We start from the raw sequence: 21,354 nt of genomic DNA on the forward strand, positions 1-21,354 counted from the left end.
GAGAAACAGAATCAGGTTAACTTAATTGTGATTTGAACCACAAAGGTAACTGTAGTAAAATAGGCTTATAATAATAAACTCAGTAAACATTCTGGACCAATATGGAGACAAAAGCAACTAGACTGCTAGTGTACTTATTTATAAAAGTTATCAAAAACTTGCTACTGAATATTCAACCTAAATAAGATTAAAGTGACAAAAATGTTTTAAATATGAAGGAGAGATACTGTGATGAGTAAGACCAAGTAGAAAGGACTCACAGGCTAGTATGCCCCACTGTAAAAAAAAAAAAAACAGAATTAGTGTTTGAAATATAGAAACTCAAATATCAAATATCTCTGTGCTGAGTATATAGCAGGTTTTAAAAAATATACTATTTCTATCTTTTGACAGTATGGCTTTAAATGTATTTTTAAATGAACTAATGAATAGATTCATGACACAGAATTTGTTTCATGTGTGTTTATGGTTACATCATGTAATACTCTCTACTTTTTCCTCTTACTGTGGTGTTTACGCAAAATGTCACCTGGACTTTAGGATCTGCTCATCTGCTTTCATATAACAAAAGGCTGCCTGCTTCTAGAATGACGGACAAATATTACTGGAAAATAATCCCATTGCTCTCTTTCAGCATAGCCATTAAAGATACCTCCATTAGGGTCTCTAGAAATAGTTATCTCTAGAAATTAAATTTGCCATTAAGCCATAGATATACTGACATTGCACGTAAACATGGGAGCTACTGACCCTCCAACATGTGACATGAATATTTTTGTGACAGAAATGTTGCTCATTCTTTTTGAAATTATTGTAAGAGGTATTTATCTATTTTCCTTATATTTTTGTAGGTGACATTTTTCCAAGGAAATTTTTCTTAATTAGGCTTTCTTATAAACTCTCCATGTTTTTTTTTCTGTCACATACCATTTTAAAAAATAAATCTCTCTCCTGGTTGAGTCCTGGCTCTAAAGCAGATTGATCCCATTCCATACAGCCAACAAGTTTCTTCGAGGCTCTGTACTCCTTTCTGAAAATTTCACGATCTGTTTGTGGCTGGAGCACAGTAAATTCATGGGCATAGGATTGAAAAGATAATGTGAATTTTAGGACCTTTTAAAGGATTGTTGTTAGTATACAGAACAAAGTTTTCATTGATGATAAAAATATTTTGAAGAATTATGTGTATACACACGTTTTGTAATGAGAGAGTGAGATTGATGTAAATCCTAGACAGAGCGTACCAGCATCTTTTAAAGGCTGAGTAATCCCTATCTCCATTACTTGGGTGTTATCAGTGATATGGAATTAAACCGGGGCTGCTGGAGTCAGTGGAATATGCATAGTCGCCCTGACTCATCCTAATTCAATTAGAGGGGTCTGTGGGTTGAATTGGGTTCCTGAAAGGAGACAATAGGAGAAAAATGAGGCTTATCCATCATGCCCTATATTAGTAAGTCTATTTGTGGGCACATTAGGTAACAAATTGGGCTCCTAAACGAATATCATGAGTTTATTTTGAGGAAAGAAAGGGAAAAAATTATAGACATGAAGGAGTTGGGGGGAGGGGAATAAGGAACAAAAGTACTGGAATGATGTTTTTAAGGTGACAGGAAATTCTATTTTCAAGAACATACTTTTATTAATGAGAATGTTCTGATAGAATAAAAGCAAAACTTTTCTATATTTTAACTTGAAAAAGTCCTAATAGCTTAAAAAATATTTTTCCCAAATTATCTTTGGAAAAATGCTGTTGTGCTTAAAACATGTTCTTTCTCAACATTTTTCTATTTCTATTTTATCTCTAAGTGTATATAGGGGTGCTTCCAAATAACATGCATGCTATTTCTCCATCTTTGGTTATAAACATATATGTGTGTGTGTGTGTGTGTGTATATATATACATATATATATACATTTATGTACATATGAATTGAATAGATCATACTGGATACTCTAATCAAACAGTACTTACCCAGAAAAATAAATATACAGATGTAAGAAACAAAGTTTTATACATTTCACTTGAAATTACATGACAAAATTGATCAAATTATTTAAGGTTAAACATATTCTCCTTTTACAATCTTTAAATGACTTTTTCATGTTCTCCTGCACAATGACTTGAGCCCTACCTGTGATGGGGAAAACATTTGTTATGAAAGTTATGCCTATATCTACTCTTAAGTCTTAACCCATAATGAAATTTGGAAATTCAGTATTTCCTTTATTTATATAGTAATCATGATAAAATAGTGGCAATGGAAAATGTCAGTTTATATTATAATAACTGTTAGAGCTACAAAGATGACATCTATAATTGTCAGTCAGGACAATATAGCAAATTGGGATAAGTTTAGTTCAGTCATTCAAACAGAATGAAGCTTCTTGTCACCTGCTTTCTTTTGTGTTTTGATTACCTTGGTCTGGGGTTTCCTTTAAAGAAAGAAAGAAAAGGGAAAAAAAGGCATTCAAAGGAAGGAACTAACAGTGGAGCAAAAAGAATTATTCTGGGAGCTTACTACATTTTGCCAGTTTGCATAGCTTGAAAAGGTGTTAATTTTCTTTTTGTAGTGTTAAAATTCTGCATTGTCATTTTCTAAATAGTGATAATACAAATAACCCTTACCACTGTTCACACACTTTCTCAACAAAATGTTGTTGAGAATAGAAGTACAGGGCAATAATCTAGCCTCTTTTTTGAAATGAGGACAATAACACCTGTGTGACACGTCAGAGCCTCTGTGATTGGTCAATGTCTGTTAGACACAATAAGGTATCTGGATTAAAGGGACTTTAGGATTATAGGGCACAAAAGTTGTTTTTTTCAACTTTGAACTAAAACTAGAATATCAGATTTGAAAATTTCAGTCTCAGAATCCTTGAGGACATCATTCGATCATTCCAAATACCACAGTCTATTGTCTCATATAAAATGTAACTTAAAAAAAAGCCATTACAAAATCTGTGTGAAATGTAATTTTGAAATGCTGAGTGGTAACTAGAAAATCACAGATGAAAATCCAACTAACACACTGAAATAATCCATAATATAGGTTATTAAATGCCATTACATGGAAATTATCAGTATATATAAACAGAACATTACATTTTTGAAATATAAAACAATTTTATTAACTTGACATCTGTTTCTGTATAGATCAGTAATAGTATTTCAGTCTTCAGTTAGCTGGCTGAAGGTGACTTAGCCTCACAAGTATCCCATGACTTATATAACCAGCAGAGAACACTAAGGCAATTTAACTATATAACCCAGATGGCATAATTCCTAAAGTGTTAATCAGGTACAACACAGGTAAGAACATCATGATTCCTTGCTGTAGAAAACATGCATTGGCAAAGATGAATAAGGGTTAAAGACGTCTAACTGAAAGTCTAAAATTGTATTGGAAGATCTATACTGGAAGTCATATAATTGGAAATCTAATTTGTTAAATTTACTAAGGAAAAAAGTGATTAGAATGCAGCAAAACCCCAATAGATGTTCCCCTACAAAAGCTAAAATTTATATAATTTCCTTAATTTATAATTATGCAGAGATCACTTTTAAAAAATAGGAGAGGTGGATTATGAGCAGCTTCATTATGCAAATTTTTTATAGCGTTTTGGTCAGAAGCCTTAAGTTAAGATAGCAGGGGCTTAGGAATAGGACCCTTTATATTTTTTTTCCAGGAATGTTAATAAGATCTCTAATAATAGTTCTCATTCTGGAGTTCAGTAGTTGTAATGCAATAGGCCAAACAATAAGCTTCAATTATTCTAGCTTTAAGGGCTGAAACTAGTGTGATTAAAGAATCCCCCAATAACTTAGATCTGCCAAATAAACACCTACAAGATAGAATGCACTGAAGTCAGTGGCTCTATTCTTTATTATATTCAGTCTCCTTTAGAAAGAATTTAGATGTACTTCATTTTGGGGCTTTTACGTGTGGTTTCCTTTAATTGAAGACTCATGGTCATAACTTAAATCATGTGATAAATTTTTCTCTTACCTTCTTCATATGTGTTCATACTAGGATTTCATCTATAAGCATAGGGTAATAATGAGTTGTGACTACAATTGAAGCTCTCCCTTAGCAAAGAGAAACAATTCTGCATGGGTAATAATGTTAAGTAATTGTTGCTGAGCTCTGTGTTGGGACTCCAACATTACTTTGAAAGGACTATTGTATGATTAGAATAAGAATGGAAGATAACAGTGATGCTTATGGACTGGAAAGCAGCTGTGTTATGTTTATTGTTAAAGTATCAAAACGATGGCTATTTTAAAGTAAATGTCATAACATAAAATAGGTGACAATTGGAACAATGCACTAGCTTTAACTGTAAATTTTGTGAATCGCAAAATGATCATTCACTGTGGTACAAGAATCTTCCCTTTATTTACTTGCATTATTGTATGAGACTTGTTTTTATTTAAGCAGTCCTTTTTATTCTTAAATTTGTGTATTCTTATCAGACAAAATGCTGTTGTAAGAAGTGTTTGGCTATTTAAAAACAATATCAATCTATTGCCTGCAAGAAACCTGCCTTATATTTCACATATAAGAAACTAATGTATTTTTCAGTGGGCTTTTGAGCACTGCACGTTGCTGTGAATATTCACCTTAGGAAAAGTTTGAAAAAAAAGCTTACATTTTCATAGATGAGGGGAAGTTGTAATGTAAAATGAGTTGGTTATGTAATGGTATTACTTATATACTGTTGGGTTTACTTTGTAATTTTTTGTATTTTTAATTTAAGTATTTTAATATAATGTTCATATTGAACAAGAAAACCATTGAAAAAACAAGAGGTATCTGTGAACATGTAATCATAGTGCATACCTACGTGAAGAGCCTTTAATCCATCTACAGCCCGGTACAGAATGGGGAACGTGTAGGTTTAAAATAAATGCCCTTTATTCTCCCTGTAAGTTAGAACAAGTTACTCAATCATGCATTAAGACCTTCTCAGACAACCTTTATAGGTCATTCAAAAAAAATTAATTTTTTGTTCCAAGTGAACTGTTAATGCTTCAAACCTTACTCAGGTATCTAGCGTTGTAGGCACACAACCCACTTACACAAACCTTCGCGATTTACTGATTAGAAAAGATCAAATGCTGAGAGCGCTTTGGGGACCAGTATTTAAGGAATAAGGCTAATCCTTTCGGGAGTCATCACACCCGGCTTTTGTATGAAAATGAGAAACGTGTAAGGATACGGTACAGAACTGGAGTCACAGAAATGAACTGCACAGGGAACGACACGTATTACATATAAAGTTGGAATCAGCAGAGTCCAAGGGAAAAGGAAACATTCCACAGATTGGGGGGCAGCTGGACGGGACTCCCTCCAGCCTCTCCAAAGCAAAGTTTGCAGTTAGGTGAGCTGGAAGCGGGTTTTGCTGCAGCCGCGCGTCGCGGCGAGCTCGGGTTCGCAGGGGTCGGGGCGCGGCGGGAGCAGAAGCGCAAGGACAGTCGCGGTCGGCCGCCGCGGCCAAGACAGCACCGCATACCACACTGGCTTAGGGCTTTGGGGACCCCAGAGCCTGCCACTCTCCGTTTCCCCTGGCAGCTTTCGTCACCCTGCCTGTACAGAACGCTCAGGTTTTCTTTCCGGTTCTGATGGGTTCAAATATCCTCTGCCCTGACCTTTCGCTGTCCGCCCTCTCGGCCCTTCCCGCCAGCGTCCTGCCAGCGAAAGCTTCTAGTCGCAGCCCCGGACATGTACCGCGCTCCGAGCATCGGGCCCCTGCTCACCTCCGAGGGGTGACCCAGCGTCTCGAATCTCTCGGCACCGGGTTGGCTCTTTCCTGTCTTGGCATTTTGACCCCTCCATTTAGCAAAGTGCAAAATGTGTGCCCCGCGATGAGCCCCTCTGGCGTCCCCCCTCTGCCCACCGCTCCCCGGGACTGCGCCCGCACGCCCGGCTGGCCTCCCGCGCCGCCCCTGCTCGTCCGGCCGCCGGGGCTTCCCCGTTCGCTGCCCCGCGCAGCACCGAGCAACCCGAAGGCCCACGAGCGCCAGCAAGCGCCGCGTCCCGGCGGGCCTCGGGGAGAGCCCGCGCTCCCCTTCCTGGCGGACCCTTCTGGGCATGCTCATTACGCATCCGGGAGCCCGGCTCTCCCGGGGCCAGGATCACTTCTCCGGGTTTTCGCGGATGCCGAGGGGGCGCCGAGAAGGGGTGGATGGAAGACAGTCAGCGCCTTGTTCCGCGCCCCCTCCCTCGCCCCGGCTGCGGCCGCCCGCGCCGCAAGATGCAGGCCAATCAGGGCCCGGGGGCGGGGCTGAAGCCGTCACGCCCTCCCTCTGGGCTTATTGAGAGTTATATCAAGAAATTCAGTTCAGAGAGGAGAGAGAGGAGAGGGGGAAGGAGCGAGGGGCAGAGGAGAAGGGAGAGCGGGAGAGCATGCGAGACAGGAAGGAGCGCCGTAGAGTCTCTGAAGCACGGAAGAAATAACTGATTAGGAATTTTTCTGGAAACTGTCACCCGGGAGAGGAGCAAGAGAATCACCGTCACCCCAACTCTGACGTCTCCTGAAAGAAGTTAGACACTTAAGCAGTATTGGCATCGGAGGGAAATGGTATGCTTGATGCTGTGGAAAAATACCCCTGAGCGGAAGAAGTGCAACTGGATGTTGTGCTAAATACCAGAAGAGCCCAGACCCCGTGGGTAATACAGAGGAAATGTGGAGAGAATGACTAACGACAAATCTGTGAATTTGTTCTCTGGAGTTGCTAATTTGCCAGCCCGAAGCAACACATTTTACAAGGAGGAAACGTTTTGCTGCTTCTGATTTCTCCCCAAACTGGTGCTACCAGATGCATGGCTTTCTATGTGTTGGAACAAATCATTCCCAACTGCAGCATATCGGGAAAGGGGAAAGGTTGAGGCAACTAACGTAAGTATAAAGTTTCGCATGCACAATTGTAAAATTTGTGTTTGGATATGTCCTCAGTGTAGACGAGGGATGTTTGTAATTGGGTAGACGGTTGGGGCAGAGCTCTCTTACTAAGGCTGTATCTGCATCCCTACCTGCATCGCTCTGCTGGAACTAATCGCGGGCATCAGCTACCGTGCAGCCTAATGCAGATAAGATTAGAGCCTGGGAACTGACTAGTTCTACTCAAGGAGGTAGCTTCCTGGAGCCTTGCACCCATTTAAATTGCAGCCAGGGAGTATCTAAGCAATAGCCTTTTCACCTGCGCTATTGGGCTGCAGTATTTATGTGTGGCAGATATTACTAATATTATAACCAGAGATAAGGGTTAAGAAACTGCATTTTTTTTTCCTTTTATGCTCCGTAGCAAATATTGTGTTGTTACATGGAAATGTTAGCTGCGTTTTACTTACATCTCGACACACTCTTCTGCCTCTAGGATAAGGAATTCTCTATTATTATACATTTTTAAAAGTTTTAATGTGTTTATTAATTCTAACGGGAATAATCTGGCATCATGGATAAATGAGAGCAAGGTCTGGGTAGGAATCTAAAGTCTTGGTATCGTGCTTTCAGCCACTGTGTGTCTGTAGTGGCCGGCGACTATTGCTTCTGATGCTGCAGCAGCATGTCCGGATGCTTGTTTCCCAGTAAGATTGTATTAGAAGGCAGTTGAAGAACTGGAAGGAAAGAAAAAGATAGTGTTTTTAGAAGAAAGAGATGACTCAGTTCAGCGGAGAAGAAAACACATCACATTTGACATGTGACAAAGCAATTAGCAGGAACCATAGTTAAATACTAGTGTTTTTCACTTGCACCTAAAAAAACTAAGGGAGGTGGGTTAGAAGCCAGGAGGCGGGGAAGAAAGGGGGAAGGGAGGAGGAGAACGCATGTTTTGAATTAAACAGTGTCCTGAAAAATACTGTGGGTGAACCGAGGTAAAAATAGCAGCTGTCCTTAATTCAAAAGTAGATAATTTCATTCTCTCTGGGCAAATGCAACAAGCAGGGGCTATTTAATGTCTTTATCCACAGAGTTAACTTGCAAACAGGGGCAGAGCAAACTGCCATGTTTACTAATATGCAGTGGAAAATGTGATATTTCATGACTGTGTTTTTGTTTCCTGAAGAATAATATTGTCTATACGATTGTGTTGACAGTGGCTGTCTCCAAATAAGCGGCAAGATGTAATGCATCCTCCAGTCCATCCATGCTTGCTCCCTCTTGCCATTTGTGCATCATTCCTCAGTGGAAACCTTTAAACTCTAAAATCCGGGAGAAGAAAATAAATACATTAACATGGACCTGAGGGATTTTTACCTGTTGGCTGCTCTGATTGCCTGTTTAAGGCTGGATTCTGCAATAGCTCAAGAACTTATTTACACTATTAGAGAGGAATTGCCTGAAAATGTGCCCATAGGGAACATACCAAAGGATCTGAACATTTCTCACATCAATGCTGCCACGGGGGCCAGTGCCAGCCTTGTCTACAGACTGGTCTCTAAAGCTGGGGATGCCCCTTTGGTGAAAGTATCCAGTAGCACTGGGGAAATTTTCACAACCTCCAATCGAATAGACAGAGAAAAACTCTGTGCTGGAGCCTCTTATGCTGAGGAGAATGAGTGTTTCTTTGAACTTGAAGTGGTGATCCTTCCCAATGATTTTTTCAGGCTGATCAAAATAAAAATAATTGTCAAGGATACCAACGATAATGCCCCCATGTTTCCATCTCCTGTCATCAATATTTCCATTCCAGAAAACACTTTGATCAACAGCCGCTTTCCAATCCCATCAGCAACAGATCCTGACACAGGCTTCAATGGTGTACAGCATTATGAATTGTTGAATGGGCAGAGTGTTTTTGGACTGGATATCGTGGAAACTCCGGAGGGAGAAAAGTGGCCACAATTGATTGTTCAGCAAAACTTGGACAGAGAACAGAAAGATACCTATGTGATGAAAATCAAAGTAGAGGATGGAGGCACTCCGCAGAAATCCAGCACAGCCATCCTGCAGGTCACAGTAAGTGATGTAAATGACAACAGGCCAGTGTTTAAAGAGGGTCAAGTGGAGGTGCATATTCCAGAGAATGCTCCTGTAGGCACTTCTGTGATTCAGCTCCATGCCACTGATGCAGATATAGGCAGTAATGCTGAAATCCGGTACATTTTTGGTGCCCAGGTCGCCCCCGCAACCAAAAGACTCTTTGCTTTAAACAATACTACTGGGCTGATTACAGTTCAGAGGTCCTTAGATCGAGAGGAGACAGCCATTCACAAAGTGACAGTGCTGGCTAGCGATGGCAGCTCCACTCCTGCTCGAGCAACAGTCACCATCAATGTCACTGATGTCAATGATAACCCTCCTAACATAGACCTCAGGTACATAATAAGCCCCATCAATGGCACAGTGTATTTATCTGAGAAAGATCCTGTCAATACAAAGATTGCCCTAATTACAGTTTCAGATAAAGACACCGATGTGAATGGCAAAGTGATCTGTTTTATTGAAAGAGAGGTCCCATTTCATTTGAAGGCAGTCTACGACAACCAGTATTTGTTAGAGACCTCCTCTTTGCTGGACTATGAGGGCACCAAAGAATTCAGCTTTAAAATTGTTGCCTCTGATTCTGGGAAGCCCAGTTTAAATCAGACTGCCCTGGTAAGGGTTAAGCTTGAGGACGAAAATGACAACCCACCCATTTTCAACCAGCCTGTAATTGAGCTGTCAGTTTCGGAAAACAACCGGCATGGGTTATACTTAACAACGATTAGTGCCACAGATGAAGACAGTGGGAAAAATGCAGACATTGTTTATCAGCTTGGACCGAATGCCTCCTTCTTTGATCTGGACCGAAAGACAGGAGTTTTGACAGCCTCCAGAGTCTTTGACAGAGAAGAACAAGAACGATTCATTTTTACAGTAACTGCCAGGGACAGTGGGACCCCTCCCCTCCAGAGCCAAGCGGCTGTGATAGTTACTGTTCTGGATGAGAATGACAATAGCCCCAAGTTTACCCATAATCATTTTCAATTTTTTGTGTCTGAGAATCTGCCAAAGTATAGTACTGTGGGGGTGATCACAGTGACAGACGCAGATGCTGGAGAGAATAAAGCCGTGACTCTTTCCATTCTAAATGACAATGATAATTTTGTGTTGGATCCCTATTCTGGAGTCATAAAGTCAAATGTCTCATTTGATAGAGAGCAGCAGAGTTCCTACACGTTTGATGTCAAAGCCACCGATGGAGGACAACCACCCCGGTCCTCTACTGCAAAAGTAACTATCAATGTCATGGATGTCAATGACAATAGCCCCGTGGTCATCTCTCCACCTTCTAACACTTCTTTTAAGTTGGTGCCCCTCTCAGCCATTCCTGGCTCTGTGGTGGCAGAAGTTTTCGCCGTGGATATTGACACGGGGATGAACGCAGAACTGAAGTATACCATTGTGAGTGGGAACAACAAAGGCTTGTTTCGGATTGATCCAGTAACAGGGAACATTACTCTGGAAGAAAAACCAGCGCCCACTGATGTGGGCTTGCACCGTTTGGTGGTCAACATAAGTGACCTGGGATACCCTAAGTCTTTGCACACACTGGTGCTTGTCTTTCTCTATGTTAACGACACTGCTGGAAACGCCTCCTATATCTATGACTTGATCCGCAGGACTATGGAGACACCGTTGGACAGGAACATAGGGGATAGTAGCCAGCCCTATCAAAACGAGGACTATCTCACCATCATGATCGCCATCGTGGCCGGAGCCATGGTGGTGATCGTGGTGATCTTCGTCACCGTTCTGGTGCGCTGTCGCCATGCGTCAAGGTTCAAAGCCGCCCAGAGGAGCAAGCAAGGTGCTGAATGGATGTCCCCAAACCAGGAGAATAAACAAAACAAGAAAAAGAAAAGGAAGAAAAGAAAGTCTCCCAAGAGCTCTCTTTTGAACTTTGTTACGATTGAAGAGTCCAAACCCGAGGATGCAGTTCACGAACCTATCAATGGGACGATAAGCCTGCCAGCTGAGTTGGAGGAGCAAAGTATAGGAAGATTTGACTGGGGCCCGGCACCTCCAACAACCTTCAAGCCTAACAGCCCTGACCTGGCCAAGCACTACAAATCTGCTTCTCCACAGCCGGCTTTCCATCTTAAACCAGACACGCCGGTTTCCGTGAAGAAGCATCACGTGATTCAGGAACTCCCTTTGGACAACACCTTTGTCGGGGGTTGCGACACCCTTTCCAAACGCTCCTCCACTAGTTCAGATCACTTCAGTGCCTCAGAGTGCAGTTCCCAAGGAGGCTTCAAGACAAAGGGCCCCTTACACACCAGACAGGTAAACGAGCACTTTTACTGGTCTATAAGTACTGCATACAAGTGCCCAGTCAACCAGTATTAACGTGCCTGTGTGTCTATTGTTTTGGTCTAACTTTAGCTGAGTTATCAAGAGGGAAAAAAAAACTTGACCCCTTTTTCTGTTCCTCTGGGGCTCAGTTGAGAATTTTTAAACAGCTTTGAAATTTCTGAGTTCCAAGAATTATTTAACCTCCCAGTTTTCCTTCAAATGGCAAAAGATGAAAAGAGGAAATTATTCCAAAATGTCCCAAGATAATGTTTGCTGAAGAAGAAAACCTGTCCTGCTATGCCAAATTCTGCTCCTGGGGTTTCCAAATTGACTGCTTCAAGATTTTCACATTACCTTTTGATCTTAAAAAGTCACCTTCAAATCTTAAGTATTAAATGACGTTTGAAGGACTGACTGTAATTATGTTGGAGCTGTGGTTGCTAAAGGGGTTAATTTTTTTTTAGTCTCTAAACAAGCTAGTATAATATTAAATGTACATCAGCTGTGAAGCACATGATTTTGGATAGATTGCAGCTAAGCCATATAGGAAGTCTTCTCTTTAATTTCCTATGATTTTACTGTAATGTACTAAATTGGGTATTGAATAGAAAGGTTTGCAGATTTTCCACAATGACCAAAGTACTCTTTCAAAAAAACACACAAAAACAGAAGGAATGCTTTGCTTTCTCCCTGATATGACTAATTTATACAGAAAAGAATGACTCCATTGTAAATATTCTCTCATCTTAGTAACACATTAAGTGATCTGTCATAACTCATTTTAAACTGTGAAATATGCCATATGAAGAGGGATTAAGAGGATGAGAAACTCATATTTCAACCAAATCCAGAATTAGTTTTTCTTAGGTCTACTAATTCCTCGTTAATAAAGATTTAAATGCAGCACTGTCTAATTTATTTCACTGGGACTTGTCTGTTGCCATGAAATTTGAGTGTCAATAATAGCCTGTAGGTGGCACTAAGGTATCATGTCGTTTGTGCTGGCCAGGAGCCAACCCTGCAATAGCCAGGAAGGGGGGAGGGAAGGATCTAGCTGGTACTACAGGCAAAGAAAGATACCTTTTATTTAATGATAGTTGCTCTGGAGCAACTAGCATTTGAGTTCGTTTGTTTGCTCTTTTGTGATTAGCTCTCACGACACCAACTTTCTAGGATTCCATAAGCCAAGTTCTGTTTGTGTTGGTATTGACCCCACCTATAGTGATGGCCCATCTGGATTTGCTAAAAATAAGAAACATGGATTTCAGAAAATCAAGTAAAGTAAAATAAATTTGCAGAATAGTATTGATAGTCATCAATTAGTGTTTGAAAACTCAAGAGTTTTTCATTTTCCCTTTTTCCTTCTTTTTGTGGCAGTGGGGAGGGGTGGGATGTCTGATTGAAACTCTATCTCCCTCTCTCCATCTAGTGTTTATTGCTCAGGAGGGACTGTAAGGTTTTTTTGACAGTAAGATATTTATAAAAATAATTTTAACAATGAGTCACATAGATTCCTAGAACCTTAAGTACAATGCTTATGCTTATAAAACTAAATCTCCATTTCTTAAAGGGAAAAATTACCTGGAAAATTTTAAATGTACATATACTTAAGCTTGAATGAACATGATAAAATGAATTAAGTCAATATAGAAATTCTAGAGAAGAATATTAAGTTATTAGTATAAGTTGAAGTTGGAATGACTTATTTTCTTGTTAACTTCAGCTTTTTAAAAGAGGTTAATGTTTTCAAATTTAGAAAATTTCTGAGCTTAGTAAAGGTTCATAAAAGTTACTAAATAGCTAATCATGGTAAAAAAATGATTGATGAAACTAAATGGATTTAATTGTGAAGTTGCTACTTCAATGAAAAGAAAGCATTTTAAAAAAATTATTCACATTTAATGTGGTCACTAACAATATACTGGTGATATGATTTGCATAAGAAGCAAAAACTAACAAGATTTAAACTTTTCAAATAAAATCTGAAATTTGTTTCCAAACAAACATACTGATATTCTTGCCACATCATCTTTCTTTTCATATAATGCAGTTTATAGACCCACTTTTTCTGACTTCTCCCCAAAAGTTGAAACTCTATGTAGTACAGTGGCATAAATGCTAAGTGCATCTCAGTGTTATATTAAGGAATTTCAAAAGGATTACCAAATTTAAAGTATGGAAAAAAAATCTTTTTGTTGAGGCTTTATCAGTCATAAGAATGTTTGTATGATGTAATCTTCGAAATAGGGTGCATAAATGGAACAAAAATGCATTTTAGACATTCCTTGAGACCATGTGTCACTGTGCAGTTCTGCTTATAGGCATTTTTATGTTCAAATGCAGCTATAATTCACTATTACAATGAAGAGCTATTGAAATGGCTTTGCTTACACTTCTTAGAAGTTTTCATGCTGAGAAAAAAAATGTTGGGAGAAGGAAAATTGGAAGGGGAGGTGATGGTGATAGCTATATATACAACTTTAGTATAAAAGAGGCATATTTTCTCTGAATGAAGAGCATAAAGTATGTCTTATCTTTAAAATTTTTTCCCCTGAACTATATCATTGTTATCTGAAGATGTTCTAGCTAACCTAGAAAGTAAATAATCTTTTTTTAGCTCCTTCACTTCAACTAGCGGCTTTTATACAAATGTACTCCTGAAGCTTCACAGTTTTGCAAAAGGATGGTTTATTACAACAAAAGCTTTCAAGGGAATTTATAAACCGATACAAAATCTGTGAAGAGTTTTAGTTGAGTGGGCACAGACTGCTGTTAATGGGAACACCTTGTCACTTTATGGTGCTAGTTGACGTGTAGTTAAAATGCAAGACTCTTGAGTAAAGGGTTACCAAATTTCAGTATCATTAATGTGACTTGTCTGTACGGAGAAAACATGTTATCTGACTTTCCTACCCTGAGATTGCTTGTAGTGCTTTGATTCTTATTGTGCCTTTTAGTCCCCCTGCTGTTTTCCCTTGTTTGAGCCTGCAGAGAACGTGTAAAGCAATTGCAAATCACATTCCTTGTCCACTCTAGTTTACTAACCTTGCATTTTCCTCGAATATAACAAATCTGTCACTGAATTTTCCACAAATTATGTTTTATGAATATTTGGAAGTACCCTTAGCATTCATAGATTGAGTGAAATTTCCTTTCCCCTTCTTTTAGAGCAAGATCATGTCTTGCTATTTATTCATGAATAAGCAAAGGTCATTGTTACACGGTTAAAGGATGATAACATAATAGGCCAATTCCAATAGGGCTTTAAATGATAAAGCTCAACAATGTATTTTCTCTAAAATGATAAGGCATTTCTGATGGATATGATTCTTAAAATAGAACACTAAGTTCTCAAATTTTAGGGTGTCTCAAAATTACCTGGAGAGTTTCTCACAATGTGGGTTGCTGGTGATATTGATGCTGTTAGTCCAGAGACCACACTTCAAGAACCACTGCCTCAGCTTGTTGGATCAAGGATGGCAGCTCCTTTCCCTTTCAGATTATCATTTCCAGAGGACCTGTTTGTGTATAACCCAGCTCTCAGCTCACTCTCACTTATTGACAGCCGTTTTATTGTAGCTGCAGGCTTTACATTAAGCTGTTTATTGCTGTTTCCCAACCCAGTTGACAGCGTTCGGGGAATTAATTTTCTAGGCCCCAGTGTGCTTTTTGTGGGGGTGTAAATGAAAATGTTAAAGAAAAAAAGAAAGTGGCCTATTTACATTTGACAACTTTTTCTAGTAACAATCTGATAGTTGCACTACAGTTTGGATGTGGGTAAACAGTCGTGTTTAATTTTCTAAATGAAATGCTCATTTTAAAGCTTAAGCATCTTGACTTTAACTTTTCACAGTCTAAGAGTATTTGCTCCTATATACATTTGTGGGTATATTGCAGAAATTAACCATTGAAAATGTGTAGGCATGCTGTACTCGTGTATATATGTATTTTTACAGTATAAAGGGAATTGCTTCTATTCCCAATCATTTAGAGATACGATATTGCATTTATGATTACTTTTTATTTTTGAGTAATCCCACTACAACCACTACTGAAATCTTATGTTGTGTAAAATGCGCAAGACAGTTATAGAATTGCTACTTAGAATGGTGAAAAAGAAAAATGCACTTGAAAGTGAAGGAAGAAAATGTTAGCCAATGTGAGGTTAGCAAAAACTTTAAGATATTTTAAACTATGATATTTTGCAAAGTGTTATGATTGTTGTACATAGGTGGCATGTGGCAACAATTGCTTCCCAAATATGCAGATTATATTTAAAATATTATCAGTTGTGATTTTTATTTCTGCTACTTCCCTTTAGTTAAGTTCTTTCTGATCATGAAGTCATTTATGAGGTAGAATATACCTTAAGCCCTTGGATACTGAAAAGGAATTTGAAATGAGGATGGGCCATCCATGCAAACTGACTACCTTTCCTTCTGAATTTGTGAAACGAATATTTGATGATTTTTTGTTTCAGCTTGATACACCTAAGCTGTAAAATTTTACGTATGTTTACTAAAAAATAAGATTATTGCTTTAACCTTAAGGAGAGTAAAAATAAAAAGTTGCCATTATATTAAGCATAGACATGTCTGCTGATTATTGAACATTTGTTAACATAGAGAAAAAAATTTCCATAGTTAAAATATTCTATTATCTTATTTTCTAAATTTTGTTGCAATTAGTTCTATATATAGAAACACTCTTTAAGTTGATGTTCCCTTAGTTTCAGATGAGTCATCTTCAGATCACAGAACACGGGCTTTGGCATCATTAAAATTACCTTGCAGATATTGTACATGTAATAATATGTTATATTCTTATGGTATATGCATAGTCTTAGTGAACTATTTCAAGCTATAATTTATCTTCTAATAATAGCACAAATTAACATATAATATGTGAAATAGTAAAATAGAATGTAGATTTAATGCAAAACTTCAAATCTAAAATCAGATTTGCTTATCATCAGTTGCACATGATTTTGACTCCTAAGGTTTAATTTTCATATTGACATACACATAAAGTGTGCAAATTACACCCAAAATATTAGAAATGGCATCTCAGTGAATTTGTTTTCACATTACATCATTTAACGTGATTGGTACTGAGGTACGAAAGGGACTTCTTTACATCATTCTCTCATAAGCTCTATTTCCACAATTATTTTTATTTTATTATTCAGATTGTTTGATTTCTAAATTTTTTTGTTCGAGGGGAATGCAGAAATCCACCAAATGTGAAATACAGTGGTTGTGTCGTCCAGCAGGACTGAAGAGGTTGTTTGCAGGACTTGGGACCATGTCAATTGTACTGCCCTTTTTGAGTTAGTACTTTCTCAGTTTGATGTCAGAGTAGAACTCTTAGCTTGTGTATAGTTAAACAAGACAAAAACAGAACTGTGAGTCTGGTGGATTTTTACGACTTCCACTTCAAATTCTTATGGTAAGCTTTCTGTGAATTTAGTCTGCTGCTTTCTTGAAGGGGATCCTTTATTAAAACTATAAATTAGTCTCTTGCTAAAATTAACAAATCCATTAATATCTTATATATATAACATCATCGGAAACTAAGTAAGAAGAAATGTGGATTTTTAGATTTTGGCTTTCTTGAAAGCTGATTTTATGTTTAACATGTTCTCCAGGATTTGTTACATACCAGGGCCCTAAAATCTCTTATCAGTTTTGTTGAGATAGTACTCGAATCACAGGCCAGGTATTCGTGAGAATCTGGGAATGCCAGTGAGCAAGAGACTTTAGTTTTCAATATCTGGAGGTACACGTGTCATGTTCAGTGAGCAATAATGCTAATGTATTAAGGCTTTTTTAATAGCACCCCCAGAATCTGCATCACATCATAGAAGCAAATCCAAGTGTAGAAGTAAGATCTCTCATGTACATAAAAAAATATATTTCGCTGTTTAAGATTTCATGAGTTATTTCAGATGACTGTTAAATCTGTCAAACATTTCATTTGGAAAGGAACACATGCTTTTTACCTTTGTTTGATACAAACCTATTGGGCTGTCAGTCATCAGAAACATAGAGCAAGAAAGACATATTAGCATGATTGACATTTTGGTTTTGATTTATATTCTTCTTTCACTAGGCCAAGATTCATTAAAATGTGAGTTTCCTAAATAAGTAAACTAACTACCCTTCATTAACAATAAGGAGTGATAGAAGGAATAAGCTGGGGAAACAACCCATGTTTAATCTCTCTCCCTCATATTTTTGTCCTATAAACAGTTGGTTTCCTAGAGACAATAGTGGCAGAGTAGGTAGAATTTTTTGAGCTATAATGTCTGACTTTAAGGCATTCAAAACTTGAAGTCATTCATTAGGGATCTGTTTTTACATAGGTACCCATTATTTAAGTGGCATGTGAAAATATGTTCCCCCAATCTTTAACAGCTTGAATGAATACAGAGCCACAAGCACATATCTATACATTTAAAATGATGGACTTGGGCACCCCTGTCCAGCTGGGAATGCGGAAGATACAAGCACAAGCAGATCTTTGGGTTGTATTTGATTGATTCTTGTCATTTTACACTAATTATTCTGGAATTCCTTGAGAAAACATGAAATTAACTTCCTGTTTCTTGAAAGAAACCTACTCACTGTTCATTAATTCACATAGCCCATATAATTGATTATATGGGCTGCAGGAAAGAATGGAAATTTGGTCAATTTTATCGTGTTCGTATAATCTATTTTTAACATTCTTCCCTAGTTTGTCTTCCTATCTGACCATCTCTTCATTTTAGTATTACACTGCTTTGGTATTATCCAGTCTCTGGCCTTTTTCAGTCTGCAAGGCGGTTGATTAAGAAATACTCTAATCCCTTCCAGGATACTGAGAAACTAATGGATTGCAGAGTATTTGGGTCTTTAAGCTTTCATTGTAAATGGTATGATGAATTGTCATTGAGCTGATGTTTGCATATATCTCTCTCAGTGCTCGTTGTTTGGCCTCCTTTTTTGTCCTAATCTTCAGCTTTCATTCTAAGAATATTTATTTTAGTTGCAAATAAGCATGCCAATGATAGAAATTTGGGATTCACCTCCAAATGAATGCCATCACAGACAGGGAAGTTCTGGCACATTTTGCATAGATCTGTATGAACACAGTGCAGCCTTCATAAGCTCTTAGATTGCAGGAAATCAGTGCTGAAAATTAAGTGGGGTTTTAAAGATTTGCAAAGTAGAGAGCTTTGTATAATGCTGGTATTGCAGGTGCCTATTAAATATGAAGTAAAGGCTTTGTAATACAACTGCTAACACATTTCCCTCCGCATTAGAGTGATTTATTGCTGAGGGAATTAGTCTTGCCTATTTTTTCCAAATGCAGAAACATTGGATGTGCATGAAAGAACAAAAATCTCAAACACGTGCTTTAAATGAATAGATTTGCTCTTTGATGATTTTAGTTATTCAAGGTAGATAGTGTAGACCTGCTTATACTCACCTACAGTAAGTGTCATATTTACCTCTGATGCCTGTGATCTGCCCTTCACCTCCCCTGAGAAGAAACTTACTTGTGTGTATAGACTGTCCTCTGAACATGAATCAGATTAAAACGCTAGGTATCTATAAAAGTATAGCATTACCATCATGAAGAAGACTGGCTGCTATAGTGAGTGCTTTGATCCTCATAGGAATTGCTGTTGAATCAATTCTCAAACTGTATTTTTAGAATTCATCTTTCCTTCATTTGTAAATAGTGGGTATTTGTAGCCTAGCATTTTGTTCCAGACATACATGGGTTTCAGTATATTTACCCTCATGGCAGTTTTCAGTAAAATGCTTCACAGTTCTTTAATGCTTAATGTCTTTGATCCTGTTAGGTACAAATCACTGGCAATAGCCATGCATATTTTTAAATGATTTTACAAACCCTGTATTTTTGCCTACCTAAGAAAGTATATAATCCATGTGCTGTCCACAGTATGCACAGTGGACTTGCTGAGAATCATCACAGATGATTGATTTTTAAAACAGTTTTTGTGCAAAACAATAGTAGGTGCAATTCAGTGAGTGAGGGTTTTTTTTTCTCATTAAACAGACCTCAGTAAGGAGAAGGGAGGTGGGGGTACTTATGGAGGAATATATAAAATAAAGCCATATCCTTTATAGGAAGAAAATGTCTTCTGCTGACAGGAGTTACAGAGTAGATCTTTTCTGGAGGAAAAAAACACTGGTGCTTTTTTGGATTCAGAGGATGCAACCAATCTGTGCCTCTGTGTGATAGCAGCTGCATGCTGAGGATGTTCAAATACACAGCTGCATAGGATTCTGCAGGAAACTTTTTGTAGAAGGTGCAAGTGACAAATGGAGACAAAATAGAGTGAGTTCTAAGTTGTGAGTTGATGCCCTCCTGTGTCATATATTCATGTCATTGAACCTGTTTTCACATTGGAAGCCTAGAATCACAATAGCCTTCCCTCTGTTTGTCAGCTGTGAAGGCACCTGGACTGGCAGCTCCATTTCTTGTCATTCACTAGGTGGATTATATTCACTGATGTACTTAATATACATCTGCTTTTGTGGTTTCTTGATAGATTTTAAAATGATGCAAAATGATTTCTGCATGTCTTCTCTCTGAAGAAAAAAGAACAAACAAAATATTTTGCTCGAGACATCCACAAAGTGTCAAGTAAAACACCCACAATGTGTCCTTTCTTCCTAGAAATAGAAAATACCTATTTATATTTTTCCTTTGCAATTTTTATAATTGAGTTTTCCTTACTGATACCATTTCAAAGTTAAGAAATAAAGTTAGCTATATGGATTAATAATGTTTCAATGCATTCCCAATCCATTCAAAAAAATTTTTTTACCCTATAAATCAGTGGGGTTTTTTTGTTGTTGTTAAAGTATTTTGATATTTTTTGTTTCAAATATGCAACATAGTGATTTGACAGTTATGACCATTATTAAATCCCGACCCTAACTAGAGTAGTTACTGTCAACATAGAAAGATGTTACAGACCTATAGATTATATTCTACATGCTATACTTTCATCCCTGTGATAATTTATATTATGATTGAGATTTTGTGTCTCTTTACCCCCTTCACCTATTTCACCCACCCACCCTAACCCTTCCCCCATGGTAGGCATCAGTCACTTCTCAGTGTCTATGAGTCTACTGCTGTTTTGTTCATTTATGTTTTGTTTTTAAATTCCACATATTAGTGAAGTCATACAGTATTTTTCTTTCTCTACCTGGCTTATTTCACCTAGCATGATACCCTCTAAGTCCATCCATGTTGTCGCAAATGGCATTCATGTTTGAAACATAATAAAAGTCTTAGAGATTTTATGAAAATAAGTTGTCTTTTTTTTTGCTCCAAAATTGATATGAGTATCAAAATTATGTTAAACCCTAGTAAAAACAAGCACAGTCTTTAGAATATTTTAGTTTTACATGAACTCGTTTTCATTCTTGGTCTTGACAGTAAAATCTTCTGCCAAGTAGTGAAGGCAAAATATGTTGATATCATTGATTGATTTTTAAACATGCTAATAATTAAGCAAAATCATTTTGACACCTAAAGTCTCTGTTTTAGACAATTAAATTCTGCTTGTAGCTAAGGGTTATTGACTTCTGGCTGATACTGGGAGAAACACTCCTCAGGGTTTAAACTATTCCTGTAGGACCATCTGTTATTGGCAGGGCTCTGCATCCTCTTCTGCCGATGTAGCGTCAATCCCAGGCGTATACTCAGGATTGTTCAAAACATGGTCCTGGTTCCTCATAATCTTTGATATTTCAGTCTCAAATGGCAACTCAGTCAGATCAAACAGTGGTATATTATAACTTAGAGCTTAATAATCAAGGCAAATATAAGAAAGTTCCTCAAAATCTGGAAACATGCTTTACAGATAAGCAACGTATTTCCATTGATTTATGCTCCGTATAAATAACATTACCATCCTTTTTCAACTTATGTGGAAAGAGTCAGAAATGCATTTTTTTTTTCAAGTCTCATAGCTAGAGCCAGTGGATTTTATTTCCAGTCTAGAATCCTACCTCTACATTGATATTTTTTCCCCAT

The 21,354-nt window shown here is 38.0% G+C and overlaps 1 protein-coding gene across 10 annotated transcripts in view; it reads left to right on the forward strand.

Annotated features, from left to right (window-relative positions):
• Positions 1–6,354: 6,354 nt before the first annotated feature.
• The window catches only part of PCDH9 (protocadherin 9), a 904,506-nt gene continuing 889,506 nt past the window's right edge, over positions 6,355–21,354 (forward strand). For 8 of the 10 annotated variants that reach the window (XM_073212536.1, XM_037023550.2, XM_037023552.2 and 5 more), the window contains exons 1-2: positions 6,356–6,906; positions 8,106–11,280. In XM_073212536.1, coding sequence (XP_073068637.1) covers positions 8,245–11,280 — 3,036 coding nt within the window. In that variant the 5' untranslated portion in view covers positions 6,356–6,906; positions 8,106–8,244. Of the gene's footprint in view, positions 6,907–8,105; positions 11,281–21,354 lie in introns of all 10 variants that reach the window. The other 2 variants (XM_037023554.2, XM_073212540.1) reach the window with 1 other exon arrangement.

The sequence above is a fragment of the Manis javanica genome, chromosome 9 (genome assembly GCF_040802235.1).
Source record: "Manis javanica isolate MJ-LG chromosome 9, MJ_LKY, whole genome shotgun sequence".
Classification (NCBI taxonomy): domain Eukaryota; kingdom Metazoa; phylum Chordata; class Mammalia; order Pholidota; family Manidae; genus Manis; species Manis javanica.